The sequence below is a fragment of the Bubalus bubalis genome, chromosome 5, assembly GCF_019923935.1.
Source record: "Bubalus bubalis isolate 160015118507 breed Murrah chromosome 5, NDDB_SH_1, whole genome shotgun sequence".
Classification (NCBI taxonomy): domain Eukaryota; kingdom Metazoa; phylum Chordata; class Mammalia; order Artiodactyla; family Bovidae; genus Bubalus; species Bubalus bubalis.
In genome coordinates, this window is record NC_059161.1 from 59,932,786 (window position 1) to 59,947,760 (window position 14,975).

The 14,975-nt window shown below is 39.0% G+C and overlaps 1 protein-coding gene across 3 annotated transcripts in view; it reads right to left on the minus strand.

Moving 5' to 3' along the window:
• SPATA17 (spermatogenesis associated 17) overlaps positions 1–14,975 on the minus strand; it is a 239,331-nt gene that overhangs the window by 10,705 nt on the left and 213,651 nt on the right. For 2 of the 3 annotated variants that reach the window (XM_045165758.1, XM_006076186.4), the window contains 2 exons: positions 3,948–4,030; positions 341–642 (listed from right to left, as the gene is read on the minus strand). In XM_045165758.1, coding sequence (XP_045021693.1) covers positions 3,950–4,030 — 81 coding nt within the window. In that variant the 3' untranslated portion in view covers positions 341–642; positions 3,948–3,949. Of the gene's footprint in view, positions 1–340; positions 643–3,947; positions 4,031–14,975 lie in introns of those variants that run through there. The other variant, XM_045165757.1, reaches the window with a different exon arrangement.

Below are 14,975 nucleotides of genomic sequence, written 5' to 3' on the forward strand. Positions count from 1 at the left end.
CAAGTTCAACATCCCAGGAGGGTTCTAAGTGGGCTGACAAATCACTGTTTCCCTCAGAGCACAGCCTTCATACCAAACTACTTTAAACCACTCATTCTTCAAACCATTTATCACTCACTCTTCATGCTAGCTGCCCTTTTTCTTGGGCTCCCAACACTGGCTCACCACTTGTGCCTAGGGCAACGGTGTCAGGCCATTTCAGTGGAACCATTTATGGTACTTTTGGTCACCAGGGGTTATGGTTGTGACAGACATTCTCAGAGGTAAAAGACCCACTACACTATATATATATATATATATATTTTTTTTTTTCTCACTGGAGTTAATTCATGAGTAGTCAGCTGTAAAATATTACATTTATTCAATCATCATAATTGTGGTTTAAGTGTATTTTCTGTAGGATCCTCATTTGTATTTTCCTTTTAGACTTGGAGAGTTTTGAACGAACCAGAGATGGTTCCAATTAAGGGGAGGGGAGAGAACAGAGAGAGAGAGAGAGAATGGGAAACACTTCAGAGGCTGAGAGATTTGAGTCAAGGTTATTCAGGTGCCATCAAAGTAGAATCCAGGATTCCATGCAGTGGGGTCTTCTATTCAACACACTTCACACCATAATCTCATTTTTACATTTTGTCTTGTTGTCTAAAATCAAAACAGCAAAATTGAAAGAATAAAAATAACAGGAGTTCTCAAATTCTCTATTTAAATATTCCTCACTTAGAGTTGGAGAAGGCAATGGCACCCCACTCCAGTACTCTTGCCTGGAAAATCCCACGGATGGAGGAGCCTGGTAGGCTGCAGTCCATGGGGTCGCTAAGAGTTGGGTAGCTTCTATAGCTGATTCTTACTCTCCCCTCATGTATCATCCTTTTTCCTTACACAGCTGCTGAGACCTTATTTCCTTTGGGGGAAAAAAAAATGGGATTTCACCCTTTTCCCAATTCAGGTACTAACTAAACTTCTTTTTCTTAGTGATTTGAGTCAAGCCCATGCCAAATTCTTATGAAAAGAGGAACCAAGTACACTGCTTTTCACACTAACAAATAATTCCATTAAAATGCATCTCATATGGCCTCACAATTGCACTTTTTAGCAGAATGATAGCCTGGGCCAAAGCCCATCACAAAAAAAGACATGAGAAAAGTGAAAAGCTCATCATGCCAGAAAACTCACACTGATGTTGGACTAACCAATGAGTTCATCTTATGCTGCTAATTTTTCTCCATTCTAGCCTTTAAAGAGACGCTTCCACCTGGAAAGATGAATGGAGCTTAAAAGATGGTGGAGTGAGCTGATGGGATACAGCACCTTCTGATTTAGACAAAGGTGCCTTTTGGAAACTATCAAAGTTTCCAAAAGTAAGTGGTCACACAGAAAAATTAAAGAAATTAAATGGAATCATGCTAATCAGGGAGTAGATTTTAAAATATACATGTAATATATGTGTGCTTAAAATCTAACCTCACTCTGAGCAATTTCAGAGGCTGAAGTCTTACTGCATTAATCATAACGGTTAGGTGTTGGCTCTGCTTATCCTAAACTCAGACATGCTAAAAGGAAGGGAGATGAATCTGATAAAGGCATCGGTACTTCTAATCGGACTGATGGGAAAGTGTAATACGGGTGTATGAGATGAGACAATGTTGGGTGAATTGTAGCAAAGTGATGAACTACCTTGAAGCTGAAGCAATCAAATAGACAGCTCTCAAAATTACCAAGGCATCTTTATTCAACACTTCGGGACAAGTATTCCCAACTCAGCCTTCTTTACAAAGAGCAGAAGCACTTTGTTGTATTTGGTGAAATGAAATCTTAATAGAAGAGCATCGGCTAAGGCTGCTACCCATCACTTACCAAAATTAAATGCTAGATATTAATTTCCTTTCTAAGAGGAGGAGATGACATTTTGGTATTATTTTCAATTCACAAAATAGTTAAAAATCCCAGAGAAGAGTGAATGAACAGTTTTTAAAAATGTCTCTCACATGTTTGTGCATTGTGCACTCTTTTTAATTAAAAGGAATGAGAAACATTTGTTGCTCATCCTTGTCCAATAAATAATTTAGCAAGCCATTATTTTGTCTTCAGAAAAAAAAAATAATTGCCTCTAAATTATTATGATTGAGTAGAATAAAGTCAAGATATCTTTGTAATTGGTAGGGAATAGCAAGTAGTTCCTTCTGGAGTGTTTTGTTTTACAATTTGCTCCTGTCTGACTAGATAAAAATTTCAAAAAATGAGATCATAAAGAAATATCCCCCTAAAAGCTACCCCTAATCTCACTATCAAGAGATAACTACCATTAACAGTTTTGCCTTACACAAATGCATACATACATATGTAATATATAAATAAGCACAGGCAAGTGTGTTTTATATATATACATATACATTATATATATATATGTGTGTATGTGTACACATACATGCATGCACATATATATATTTAATGAAATCAGACTACACAATTATCTTTGAATCCAGCTTTCTTTTCTTAAAAATATATTGTAGGCATTTTTTCAAATTAATAGAGAAAGATCTATGTTAACATATTTAACATTGTCACAGTATTACATTTTATGTGTCTATCATTTAACTTTATACTAGTAAATGCTTCCCTGGTGGCTCAGATAGTAAAGAATTTGCCTGTAATACAGGAGACTTGGGTTTGATCCCTGGGTTGGGAAGATGCCCTGGAAAAGGGAATGGCTACCCACTCCAGTATTCTGGCCTGGAGAATTCCATGAACAGAGGAGCCTGGTAGGCCACAGTCCATGGGGTCACAAAGAGTCGGACATGACTGAGCAACTTCACTCACATACTAGTGAATATTCAAGTTGTTTCCAACCTTGCCACTATGAACAGGATACATCTTTGATTTAAAACCTGAAGTCATACAAATATGAAAAATTTTATTCAGGCTACTTCATGCTGTGAAACATGAATACTAGACAAATACTCCAATGAGTAATGATACTTTATAAACCTTGAAACTGTAATCCCACTTGGCATTATATGTATGTTTTTCTATTAGCTCAGAATATTTCATATTTCCTCTAGTGTATTCCTTTGGAGGAGTCATAGAGTGGTTATTGCTCTCTGCATTTAACTATTGACTTCCTGTTGAAGCATCCAGTTATAAATGGGAGAGAGGAAACACTAACTAAATCTGAGGAACATAGTTGCTTGTATCTATTTTGTGTTCTTTCCAACAGACCACAGCCTTCCCCAGCTGTTCTTGGTGTGGGAGGACCCTGGGGAATTAACTAGCCTGATTCCACATTCCTGTCTCTTTGCTTCAACTGTAGTGCTCTATTCTGTCTTCATCCAATATCTCCCTTAACTTTGGCTGAAAATGTCAGAAAACCTCTGATTAGGCTTCCTTCGATTGTAATCACTTCTGTACTCTAAAACACCTTAGATTAATTAAATGCAGTATTCATTAGGAGTTTATTTTGTGATCTTGAATTTTATGTGGTGATCTCTGTTCTCTAGTCTGCAAACTTTGCTCATCAGAGACCCAAGATGCTATTTACTTGGAATTCCCTAAAGGTACCTCGCAATTTAAATAACACATATTGAATATAGTATTTTAAACAATACTGTACCATACAGTAATGATAAATATTTTAGATTGTGGGTACCATCAATACTTTCTCATTATATTATGTAAAACTATTTATCTACTGTTTTAATTAATTTAAAGGGGAAGGTACTTCAGGTATTAGTTCTACTTTGAGTTTATTTTGAGGAGATTTGAAATACAAAATCCATGATTTTCAAATGTTGAAAACCATTAGACTAGAATGAAAGAAATATATGGAGCTGTATTTCATAAATTATAGTAGCGTGGTTTTTAAAATGCTTCATAGTTAAGTCAATCTCATTTGATTTTTTATATTATTTATTATACTAGTTTTTGAAGTACCTTTTAGCAAAAATGCATACCTTTACACAATTTGTCCAGCTTTTGAATACATTTTTCCGTACTTTGAGAAGAGATCAAATGATGGCAATACAGTTTGGAAATCCTAGGAGGAAAAAAATCAACAATTACCAAATAGGTCTTAACTGATTTACAGTATTTTGTTATAATTTATATTATATTAAATTGCTAGATAGATATCATCTAACTGCACAGCAAACCTCCCATCACATCCACACACACACACAAAAAATTAGCAGTTAATTTTTATTAGTTGAAAGCCAGATACGTGAAGCTTTCTTAAGCACATAGTTTTGTTTTGTTTTTTAAGTTTTTAAGACTGCATGGATCACAACAAACTGGAAAATTATTCTTAACAAGATGGGAATACCAGACCACCTTACCTGTCTCCTGTGCAGGTCAAGAAGCAACAGTTAGAACCGAACACTGAACATCTGACTGGTTCTAAACTGGGAAAGAAGTATGACAAGGCAGTATATTGTCACCCTATTTAACTTATATGCAGAGTACATCAGGTGAAATGCCGGGCTGGAAGCATCACAAGCTGGAATCAAGATTGCCAGGAGAAATATCAACAACCTCAGATATGCAGATGGTATCATTATAATGGCCGGAAGCAAAGAGGAACTAAAGGGCCCCTTGATGAAGGTGAAAGAGAAGAGTGAAAAAGCTGGCTTAGAACTCAACAGTCATAAAACTAAGATCATGGCATCCAGTGCCATCACCTCATGGCAAAAAGTGGATAAAAAGTGGAAACAGGGACAGATTTTATTTTCTTGGGCTCCAAAATCACTGCATATGGTGACTGCAGCCATGAAATTAAAAGATGCTAGCTCCTTGGAAGGAAAGCTATGACAAGCCTAGACAGTGCATTAAAAAGCAGAGATATCACTTTGCCAACCAAGATCCATACAGTCAAAGCTATGGTTTTTCTTGTAGTCATGTACAGATGTGAGGAAAAAAATGTGAAAATATTAGTCACTCAGTTGTGTCTGACTCTTTGTGATCCCATGGGCTGTAGCCTGACAGGCTCCTCTGTCCATGGAATTCTCCAGGCAAGAATACTGGAGTGGGTAGCCATTCCCTACTCCAGAGGATCTTTTCAACCCAGGGATCAAACCCAGTCTTCTGCATTGCAGACAGATTCTTTACCATCTGAGCCACCAGGGAAGCCCATGGATGTGAGAACTGGACCATAAAGAAGACCGAGCACTGAAGAATTGATGCTTTCTAACTGTGGTGCTGCAGAAGACTCTTGAGAGTCCCTTGGACAGCAAGGAGATTAAGCCAGTTAATCCTAAAGGAAATCAACCCTGAATATTCATTGGAAGGACTGATGCTGAAGATGAAGTTCCAATATTTTGGCTAGCTGATGCAAAGAGCTGACTTTTTGGAAAAGATCCTAATGCTGGGAAAGATTGAGGGCAGGAGGAGAAGGGAGTGACAGAGGATGAGATGGTTGGACAGCATTACAGACTCAATGGACTAAGTTTGAGCAAACTCTGGGAGATAGTGAAGGACAGGGAAGCCTGGCGTGCTACAGTCCATCAGGTCACAAAGAGCTGGACATGATTTAGTGACTAAACAACAACAGCCAAATAACAATGTTGTGATAGTTTCACATGCACAGCAAAGTGACTCAGCCACACATATACATGTATCCATTCTCCACCAAATTTCCCTCCCTTTCAGGCTGCCACATAACATTGAGCAGAGTCCCCTGTACAGGAGGACCTTGTTCATTATCCATTTTAGTATAGCAGTGTGTACATGTCCATACCAAACGCCCTAACTATTCCTTCCTGTAACCATAAGTTCATTCTCTAAGCCTGTGAGTCAAATACATAATTTTAAAGAGTTGTAGATGACAGCCTGGAGAAGTTCTGAACAATACAATGGCATGGGCCCCTGTCTGCATAGAGCTCACAGTCTACATGTTTTACCTTGACCTTTAAAATGGTGGATTTAACTCCTTTGGTGACACAATTTCTCTTCTGCATTTCCCCTCAATGAATTGTCTCTAGCAAAACCTCTGTTTACTGAACATGTTACTTCTCAGTCTTTATACTTAGAGATGCCTCCACCTCAACGGCTTTGTCTCTGTATCCTCATGGTTCATTCCTCCCTTTCATCACATCCCTGTTCAAAGAGATCTTTTGTGACTACCTGCACATAAAACAACCCCACGTCCAAGGAGCGGTGGCTGCGTGGGCACAGGAGGGTCTAGAGGAGCTATCCCATGTTGAAGGTCAGGAAGGGTGGTGGTGAGGAGACACCCCTCGTCCAAGGTAAGGAGCAGCGGCTGCGCTTTGCCGGGCAGCCGTGAAGAGATACCCCACGCCCAAGGTAAGAGAAACCTAAGTAAGACGGTAGGTGTTGCAAGAGGGCATTGGAGGGCAGACACACTGAAACCATACTCACAGAAAACTAGTCAATCTAATCACACTAGGACCATAGCCTTGTCTAACTCAATGAAACTAAGCCATGCCCATGGGGCAACCCAAGACGGGCGGGTTATGGTGGAGAGATCTGACAGAATGTGGTCCACTGGAGAAGGGAATGGCAAACCACTTCAGTATTCTTGCCTTGAGAACCCCAAGAACAGTATGAAAAGGCAAAATGATAGGATACTGAAAGAGGAACTCCCCAGGTTAGTAGGTGCCCAATATGCTACTGGAGATCAGTGGAGAAATAACTCCAGAAAGAATGAACGGATGGAGCCAAAGCAAAAAGAATACCCAGCTGTGGATGTGACTGGTGATAGAAGCAAGGTCTGATGCTGTAAAGAGCAATATTACATAGGAACCTGGAATGTCAGGTCCATGAATCAAGGCAAATTGGAAGTAGTCAAACAGGAGATGGCAAGAGTGAATGTCTACATTCTAGGAATCAGTGAACTAAAATGGACTGCAATGGGCGAATGTAATTCAGATGAGCATTATATCTACTACTGCGGGCAGGAATCCCTCAGAAGAAATGGAGTGGCCATCATGGTCAACAAAAGAGTACGAAATGCAGTACTTGGATGCAATCTCAAAAATGACAGAATGATCTCTGTTCGTTTCCAAGGCAAACCATTCAATATCACAGTAATCCAAGTCTATGCCCCAACCAGCAATGCTGAAGAAGCTGAAGTTGAACAGTTCTATGAAGACCTACAAGACCTTTTAGAACTAATACCCAAAAAGCATGTCCTTTTCATTATAGGGGACTGGAATGCAAAAGTAGGAAGTCAAGAAACACCTGGCGTAACAGGCAAATTTGGCCTTGGAATACGGAATGAAGCAGGGCAAAGACTAATAGAGTTTTGCCAAGAAAATGCACTGGTCATAACAAACACCCTCTTCCAACAACACAAGAGAAGACTCTACACATGGACATTACCAGATGGTCAACACCGAAATCAGATTGATTATATTCTTTGCAGCCAAAGATGGAGAAGCTCTATACAGTCAACAAAAACAAGACCAGGAGCTGACTGTGGCTCAGGTCATGAACTCCTTATTGCCAAATTCAGACTGAAATTGAAGAAAGTAGGGAAAACCACTAGACCATTCAGGTTTGACCTAAATCAAATCCCTTATGATTATACAGTGGAAGTGAGAAATAGATTTAAGGGCCTAGATCTGATACATAGAGTGCCTGATGAACTATGGAATGAGGTTCATGACATTGTACAGGAGACAGGGATCAAGACCGTCCCCATGGAAAAGAAATGCACAAAGGCAAAATGGCTGTCTGGGGAGGCCTTACAAATAGCTGTGAAAAGAAGAGAAGCACAAAGCAAAGGAGAAAAGGAAAGATATAAGCATCTGAATGCAGAGTTCCAAAGAATAGCAAGAAGAGATAAGAAAGCCTTCTTCAGCCATCAATGCAAAGAAATAGAGGAAAACAACAGAATGGGAAAGACTAGAGATCTCTTCAAGAAAATTAGAGATACCAAGGGAACATTTCATGCAAAGATGGGATTGATAAAGGACAGAAATGGTATGGACCTAACAGAAGCAGAAGATATTAAGAAGAGGTGGCAAGAATACACAGAAGAACTGTACAAAAAAGATCTTCACAACCAAGATAATCACGATGGTGTGATCACTGACCTAGAGCCAGACATCCTGGAATGTGAAGTCAAGTGGGCCTTAGAAAGATCACTACGAACAAAGCTAGTGGAGGTGATGGAATTCCAGTTGAGCTATTTCAAATCCTGAAAGATGATGCTGTGAAAGTGCTGCACTCAATATGCCAGCAAATTTGGAAAACTCAGCAGTGGCCACAGGACTGGAAAAGGTCCATTTTCATTCCAATCCCAAAGAAAGGCAATGCCAAAGAATGCTCAAACTACCACACAATTGCACTCATCTCACACGCTAGTAAAGTAATGCTCAAAATTCTACAAGCCAGGCTGCAGCAATATGTGAACCGTGAACTTCCTGATGTTCAAGCTGGTTTTAGAAAAGGCAGAGGAACCAGAGATCAAATTGCCAACATCCGCTGGATCATGGAAAAAGCAAAAGAGTTCCAGAAAAACATCTAGTTCTGCTTTATTGATTATGCCAAAGCCTTTGACTGTGTGGATCACAATAAACTGTGGAAAATTCTTCAAGAGATGGGAATACCAGACCACCTGACCTGCCTCTTAAGAAACCTATATTCAGGTCAGGAAGCAACAGTTAGAACTGGACATGGAACAACAGACTGGTTCCAAATAGGAAAAGAAGTACGTCAAGGCTGTATATTGTCACCCTGCTTATTTAACTTATATGCAGAGTACATCATAAGAAACGCTGGACTGGAAGAAGCACAAGCTGGAATCAAGATTGCCGGGAGAAATATCAATAATCTCAGATATGCAGATGAGACCACCCTTATGGCAGAAAGTGAAGAGGAACTAAAAAGCCTCTTGATGAAAGTGAAAGTCAAGAGTGAAAAAGTTGGCTTAAAGCTCAACATTCAGAAAACGAAGATCATGGCATCCAGTGCCATCACTTCATGGGAAATAGATGGGGAAACAGTGGAAACAGTGTCAGACTTTATTTTTTGGGGCTCCAGAATCACTGCAGATGGTGACTGCAGCCATGAAATTAAAAGATGCTTACTCCTTGGAAGGAAAGTTATGACCAATCTAGATAGCATATTGAAAAGCAGAGACATTACTTTGCCAACAAAGGTCCATCTAGTCAAGGCTATGGTTTTTCCTGTGGTCATGTATGGATGTGACAGTTGGACTGTGAAGAAGGCTGAGCGCCAAAGAATTGATGCTTCTGAACTGTGGTGTTGGAGAAGACTCTTGAGAGTCCCTTAGACTGCAAGGAGATCCAACCAGTCCATTCTGAAGATCAGCCCTGGGATTTCTTTGGAAGGAATGATGCTAAAGCTGAAACTCCAGTACTTTGGCCACCTCATGTGAAGAGCTGACTCATTGGAAAAGACTCTGATGCTGGGAGGGATTGGGGGTAGGAGGAGAAGGGGACGCCAGAGGATGAGATGGCTGGATGGCATCACCGACTTGATGGTCATGAGTCTGAGTGAACTCCGGAGTTGCTGATGGACAGGGAGGCATGGCATGCTGTGATTCATGGGGTCGCAAAGAGTCGGACATGACTGAGCAACTGAACTGAACTGAACTGCACATAAAACAATACCCCTGAAACTCTCTATTATTTTAAATGGTTCTATTTTCTTCATAGCTATTACTACTCTTTAATATTGTATGTTTATTTTGTGTCCTGCATGAGATTATAAGCTTCATTCGGGCAAGTGCCCTGTTCTGTGCAAAAGAGTATTTGCTGACTGAATGAATGAAAAGGGAAGGGTGTTACATCCAAATACTTAAAACAGAGGGGCACTTGCGGTAAGTATCACAGAACTGATTCACACAAATGCTGAAGAAGTGTGGAAGGAAGAGAGGACAAATTATTTTTTGTTGAGTAGCCAGAGAAGCAGCATTTGACTGAGAACAGAAACGAATGCTTTTCAGTCATGTTAAACTGGCAGTCATTAGAGAGGTGAAACACTAAATAGACAGTGGATTTTGTAAGTAAGTGGTCAGACCATATAAAAGCATATATTTCTCCTTTGCAAAGGATGTTTATCCTCAATGGAAATGATTTGGGATAATTTTATTTAAGAAAACCTCCGAAGGAAGGACCTCTGCCCAGGGTCGACCTCTTTAGAGAGTTCCTGCATTACAAACATACAGAAAATAAGTGTATGGAAGAATATGCAGGATCCTTTGTCACTAGTGATCTGGCTCTCCCCTCTGGTACAATAGAGCCCCAACTCTAAGTATCGACTTCTATGAATAACGCTATTCAGGCCCCAGGGAAAAGCCCCACATCTGTTGCTTTGTGTTTATGGAACAAAAGCGACTAAGCCCAAGTGACATGAAGGACAAGAGGTTGTAACAGACACTGCTTTAGAGTACGAAAGAAATCTGCGTGACAAAAATGCTTAAGTAAAAGACAAATTCATTAGTTTGAGCAAAATCCTTCCTTTTGGATAGCATGAACGCAACAGAACTTTATATAATGAAGTATTATTTTCTTGGGGAGCTGAAATCCATATTCTGGCTTTCTTTCTATTTGATACTGTGATTCTAGGGCACTCAGTAATCAACGTAGCATTTGCAAGAGTTGCACATGACATAGAGGGTATATTTTGAGATAGTAAGTAATTCATATTATTTTAAACTTGAATGTCTGAAGGTAGGCATATGTGTGAAGCATTACTGTGATTTTTTACTGTTAGCAATGATGAATCCTGAAGATGAGGATAATGAACAGCTTGTTTTATAAATATTTATGTGCAACAATAATCTAGGTTTCAAGACAGTTAATGAAAAGGTTAGTTTTGTGCAAATGATCTTAAACTTTTGATAATTGTAGCTATGTTTTTGATATATATTTTTATAATTGTATTTATATATTTAGTTTTGGCTGTGCTGGGTCTTCCTTGCTGCACAGGCTCTTCTCTGGTTTTGGAGAGTGGGGGCTACTCTCAAGTTGCGGTGATTGGGCTTCACGTTGCGGTGGCTTCTCTTGTTGTGGAGCGCAGGCTCTAGGGCGTGTTAGCTTCAGTAGCTGTAGCACATGGGCTCAGTGGCTGCTGTTCCAGGGCTCTAGAACTTAGGCTCAATAGTTGTTCTATTAGTAGCTCTGCGGCATGCAGGATCCTCCAGGACCAGGGATTGAACGCATGTTGCCTTCATTGGCAGGTGGATTCTTTATCACTGAGCCACCAGGGAAGCCACAGCTATGTTTTTTATTTTATTATAATAAACAATTTTTGTTATTTAAAATGTTTATTTCTAATTTTTTCCTCTTTAAAAAAATGAAATATAATTTATTTATAATACTCTATCAGTTTTAGGTATACAGCATGCTGCTACTGCTGCTGCTCAGTCACTTCAGTCGTGTCCAACTCTGTGCGATCCCATAGACGGAAGCCCACCAGGCTCCCCCGTCCCCGGGATTCTCGAGGCAAGAACACTGGAGTGGGTTGCCATTTCCTTCTCCAATGCAGGAAAGTGAAACGTGAAAGTGAAGTCGCTCAGTCGTGTCCGACCCTCAGCGACCCCATGGACTGCAGCCTACCAGGCTCCTCCGTCCATGGGATTTTCCAGGCGAGAGTACTGGAGTGGGGTGTCATCACCTTCCCCATACAGCATAGTGATTCAGTATTTATACAGATTATACTCCATTAAAAGTTATTATAAGATACTGAGTATAATTCCATGTGCTATACCATATATCCTGTTGCTTATCTGTTTTACAATAGTATTTAGTGTCTCTTAATTCTATACCCCTAATTTTCCCCTCTCTCCTCCCCTCTCCCCTTTGGTAACCGGTAGTTGTTTTCTATATCTATAAGTCTGTTTTTGTTTTGCACATGCTTTTTTTGTATTATTTTTAGTTTATGCATATAAATGATACCATATAGTATTTGTCTTTTACTGTCTGATATCCATTAGAAATATATTTCTACATGAAATGAGGAACATTAGAGAATAAATAGATGAAGGGAAAGATCTTAATTAATCTTACAAATAACAGTCTTGTTCAAAATAATAACAACAACAATGTAATCAGTGATTATAGCTTATGGATAAGACAAATAAATGACAAAAATATTATAAGGAATGGGAGGGAGGAGCTGGGAATAATCTGTTAAAAGGTAGTTGAACTGTCCATGAAATAATATAGTGTTATTTGAAAGTGGACTTGGATTAGTCATAAACGTATATTCCAAGCTCTAGAGTAACCACTAAAAAAATTTTTTAAGAAGTAGAATTGATGTGCTAAGAGGAGAAAAAAATGAAATCATATAAATGCTAAATTAAAACTAGCAAAGCCAGAAAGAGTGGAAGGCAAAACCAAAACAAAAAACCAACAAAGAACAAGGTAATGAATGGAAAACAGATATAAATACATAGATATTAAACCAATTATATTAATATCACTTTAAGTGTGATTTTAAATATACTAATAGTATATTTAAATAAACTAATAAAAGGCAGTTACTGTGGATACAAAGCAAGACCCAACTATATAGTGGGTACATGAAACCTGTATGCTGTGCTTAATCACTCAGTCATGTCCGACTCTTTGTGACCCTTTGGACTGCAGCCCACCAGGCTCTTCTGTCCATGGGATTTTTCAGGCAAGAATACTGGAGTGGGTTGCCATTTCCATCTGAGCTATCAGGGAAGCCCATATGAAACCTACTTTAAATTAAAAAAAAAAACAGATTATAAGTGAAGGGATGGAGAAAGATATACCATCTAACATTAATTAAAAGAAAGTTGAAGTAGACACATTAATTTCAGGCAAAACAGACTTCACGACAAGGAGAATTATCTGAAATAAAGACATGATAAAGGGGTCAATTCTGAAGAAGACATAACTGTCCTTAATGTGTATGTACCTAACAACAGAGCATCAAAATATATGAAGTAAAAACTAATAGAACAGCAAGAAACGATAGACAAATTCGCTACTGTAACTGGAGTCTTCAATACCCCTTTATAAATAACTCACAGATCCAGCAGGCAGAATGTCAGTAAGGATACAATTGAACTGAACAGCACCGTCACTCAACTGGATGTAACTGGCATTTATAGACTTCTTCATCCAACAATAACCACACACTCTTCTCAAGCTCTCATGGACTATTCACCGAGATAGACCACATTCTGAGCCATAAATCGTACCTCTGCTGGTGCTGCTGCTGCTAAGTCGCTTCAGTCGTGTCCGACTCTGTGCGCCCCCATAGACGGCAGCCCAGCAGGCTCCCTCGTCCCTGGGATTCTCCAGGCAAGAACACTGGAGTGGGTTGCCATTTCCTTCTCCAATGCATGAAAGTGAAAAGTGAAAGTGAAGTCGCTCAGTCGTGTCTGACTCTTAGCGACCCCATGGACTGCAGCCCACCAGGCTCCTCGGTCCATGGGATTTTCCAGGCAAGAGTACCAGAGTGGGGTGCCATTGCCTTCTCTGAAATCGTACCTCAACAATTGCAAAACAGTAGACATCATACAAAGTATGCTTTTAGACCATGATGAAATTAAGCTGAAAATTAATAACAAAAAGACAGTGTAAAATTTCTGGGTGTATTTGGAGATTAAATAACATGCTACTAAATAGTATATAGTCAAAGAAAAAAAAATGTCAAGAAAAAAATATTTTGAGTTAAAACTAAAATACAACCTGTCAAAATCTGTGGGATGCAGCAAAAGCAGTGTCTAGAGGGAAATTTATAACAATGAAGTCATATAGTAGAGAAGATGAAAGATCTCGAGTCATTAACCTAAGCTTCCACTTAGAAACTAGAAGCTAGTTTCTAGGAAACTAGGAAAAGCGTAGATTAAACCCAAAGTAAGCCAAAGAAAATGAAATCAGAGTCAAATCTGAAAACAAGAAATCAATAGAAAAAAATCAGCAAAACAAAAACTAGTTCTTTCAGCAAGTGACAAATACCTAGTCAGGCTAAGAAAAAAGAAAGAAGATATGATTTACAAATATTAGAAATGAAAGCTGTACCATCACTACTGATCCCACAACATTAAAAGGATAATAAAGGAATGTTATGAACAACTCTGTTCATAAATTTGATAACTTAGGCGAAAGGGACCAGTTAAGGAAGTCACAATCTACCAAAACTCAAACAGGAGAAATAATCTGAATAGGTCTATATTTATTTGTAAAAAATGAATAAATAATTAAAAACTTTCCAAAACAGGCCCAGATGATTTCACTGGTGAATGATACCAAACAAAGAAGAAACGATACCAAATCTTTATAATTCCTTTCAGAATACAGAAGCACGGGAAGCACTTTCTAATTCACTCTGCTTCATCATCTATAAAACGGTGATATCTTGCATGATTGGTATGAGGATTAAATAGGATAAAACACTTGGCATTTGCCATTAGTTTCTTCCCCTGCCTTTCATTCAAGGGTAAAAATCTACTCATATTCTAGCCACCATGTGCTTTTAAAAGTTAAATAAGCTCCATTTACACATATAAGAGACTGATAATGGTACAATAATGTAGTGAAACAGGACTGAAAGAATTTTGATCATATCTTCCATAGGTAAAAATATTTTAAGCATCCTCAATATATTTTGGAGAAGGCAACGGCACCCCACTCCAGTACTCTTGCCTGGAAAATCCCATGGACGGAGGAGCCTGGTAGGCTGCAGTCCATGGGGTCGCGAAGAGTCGGAAGTGACTGAGTGACTTCCCTTTCACGTTTCACTTTCATGCATTGGAGAAAGAAATGGCAACCCACTCCAGTGTTCTTGCCAGGAGAATCCCAGGGATGGGGGAACCTGCTGGGCTGCCATCTATGGGGTCGCACAGAGTCGGACACGACTGAAGCAACTTAGCAGCAGCAATATATTTTGGTTATCTGTTTGAAATTATATATGTGTAAATACAATGTGAAATAGACATACAAATGAGATAAAAATAAATAGAAGCTGTAATATTTTCTTCCTTCATTCCTTTGGATATTTTTGTGTACTTAGTTCTG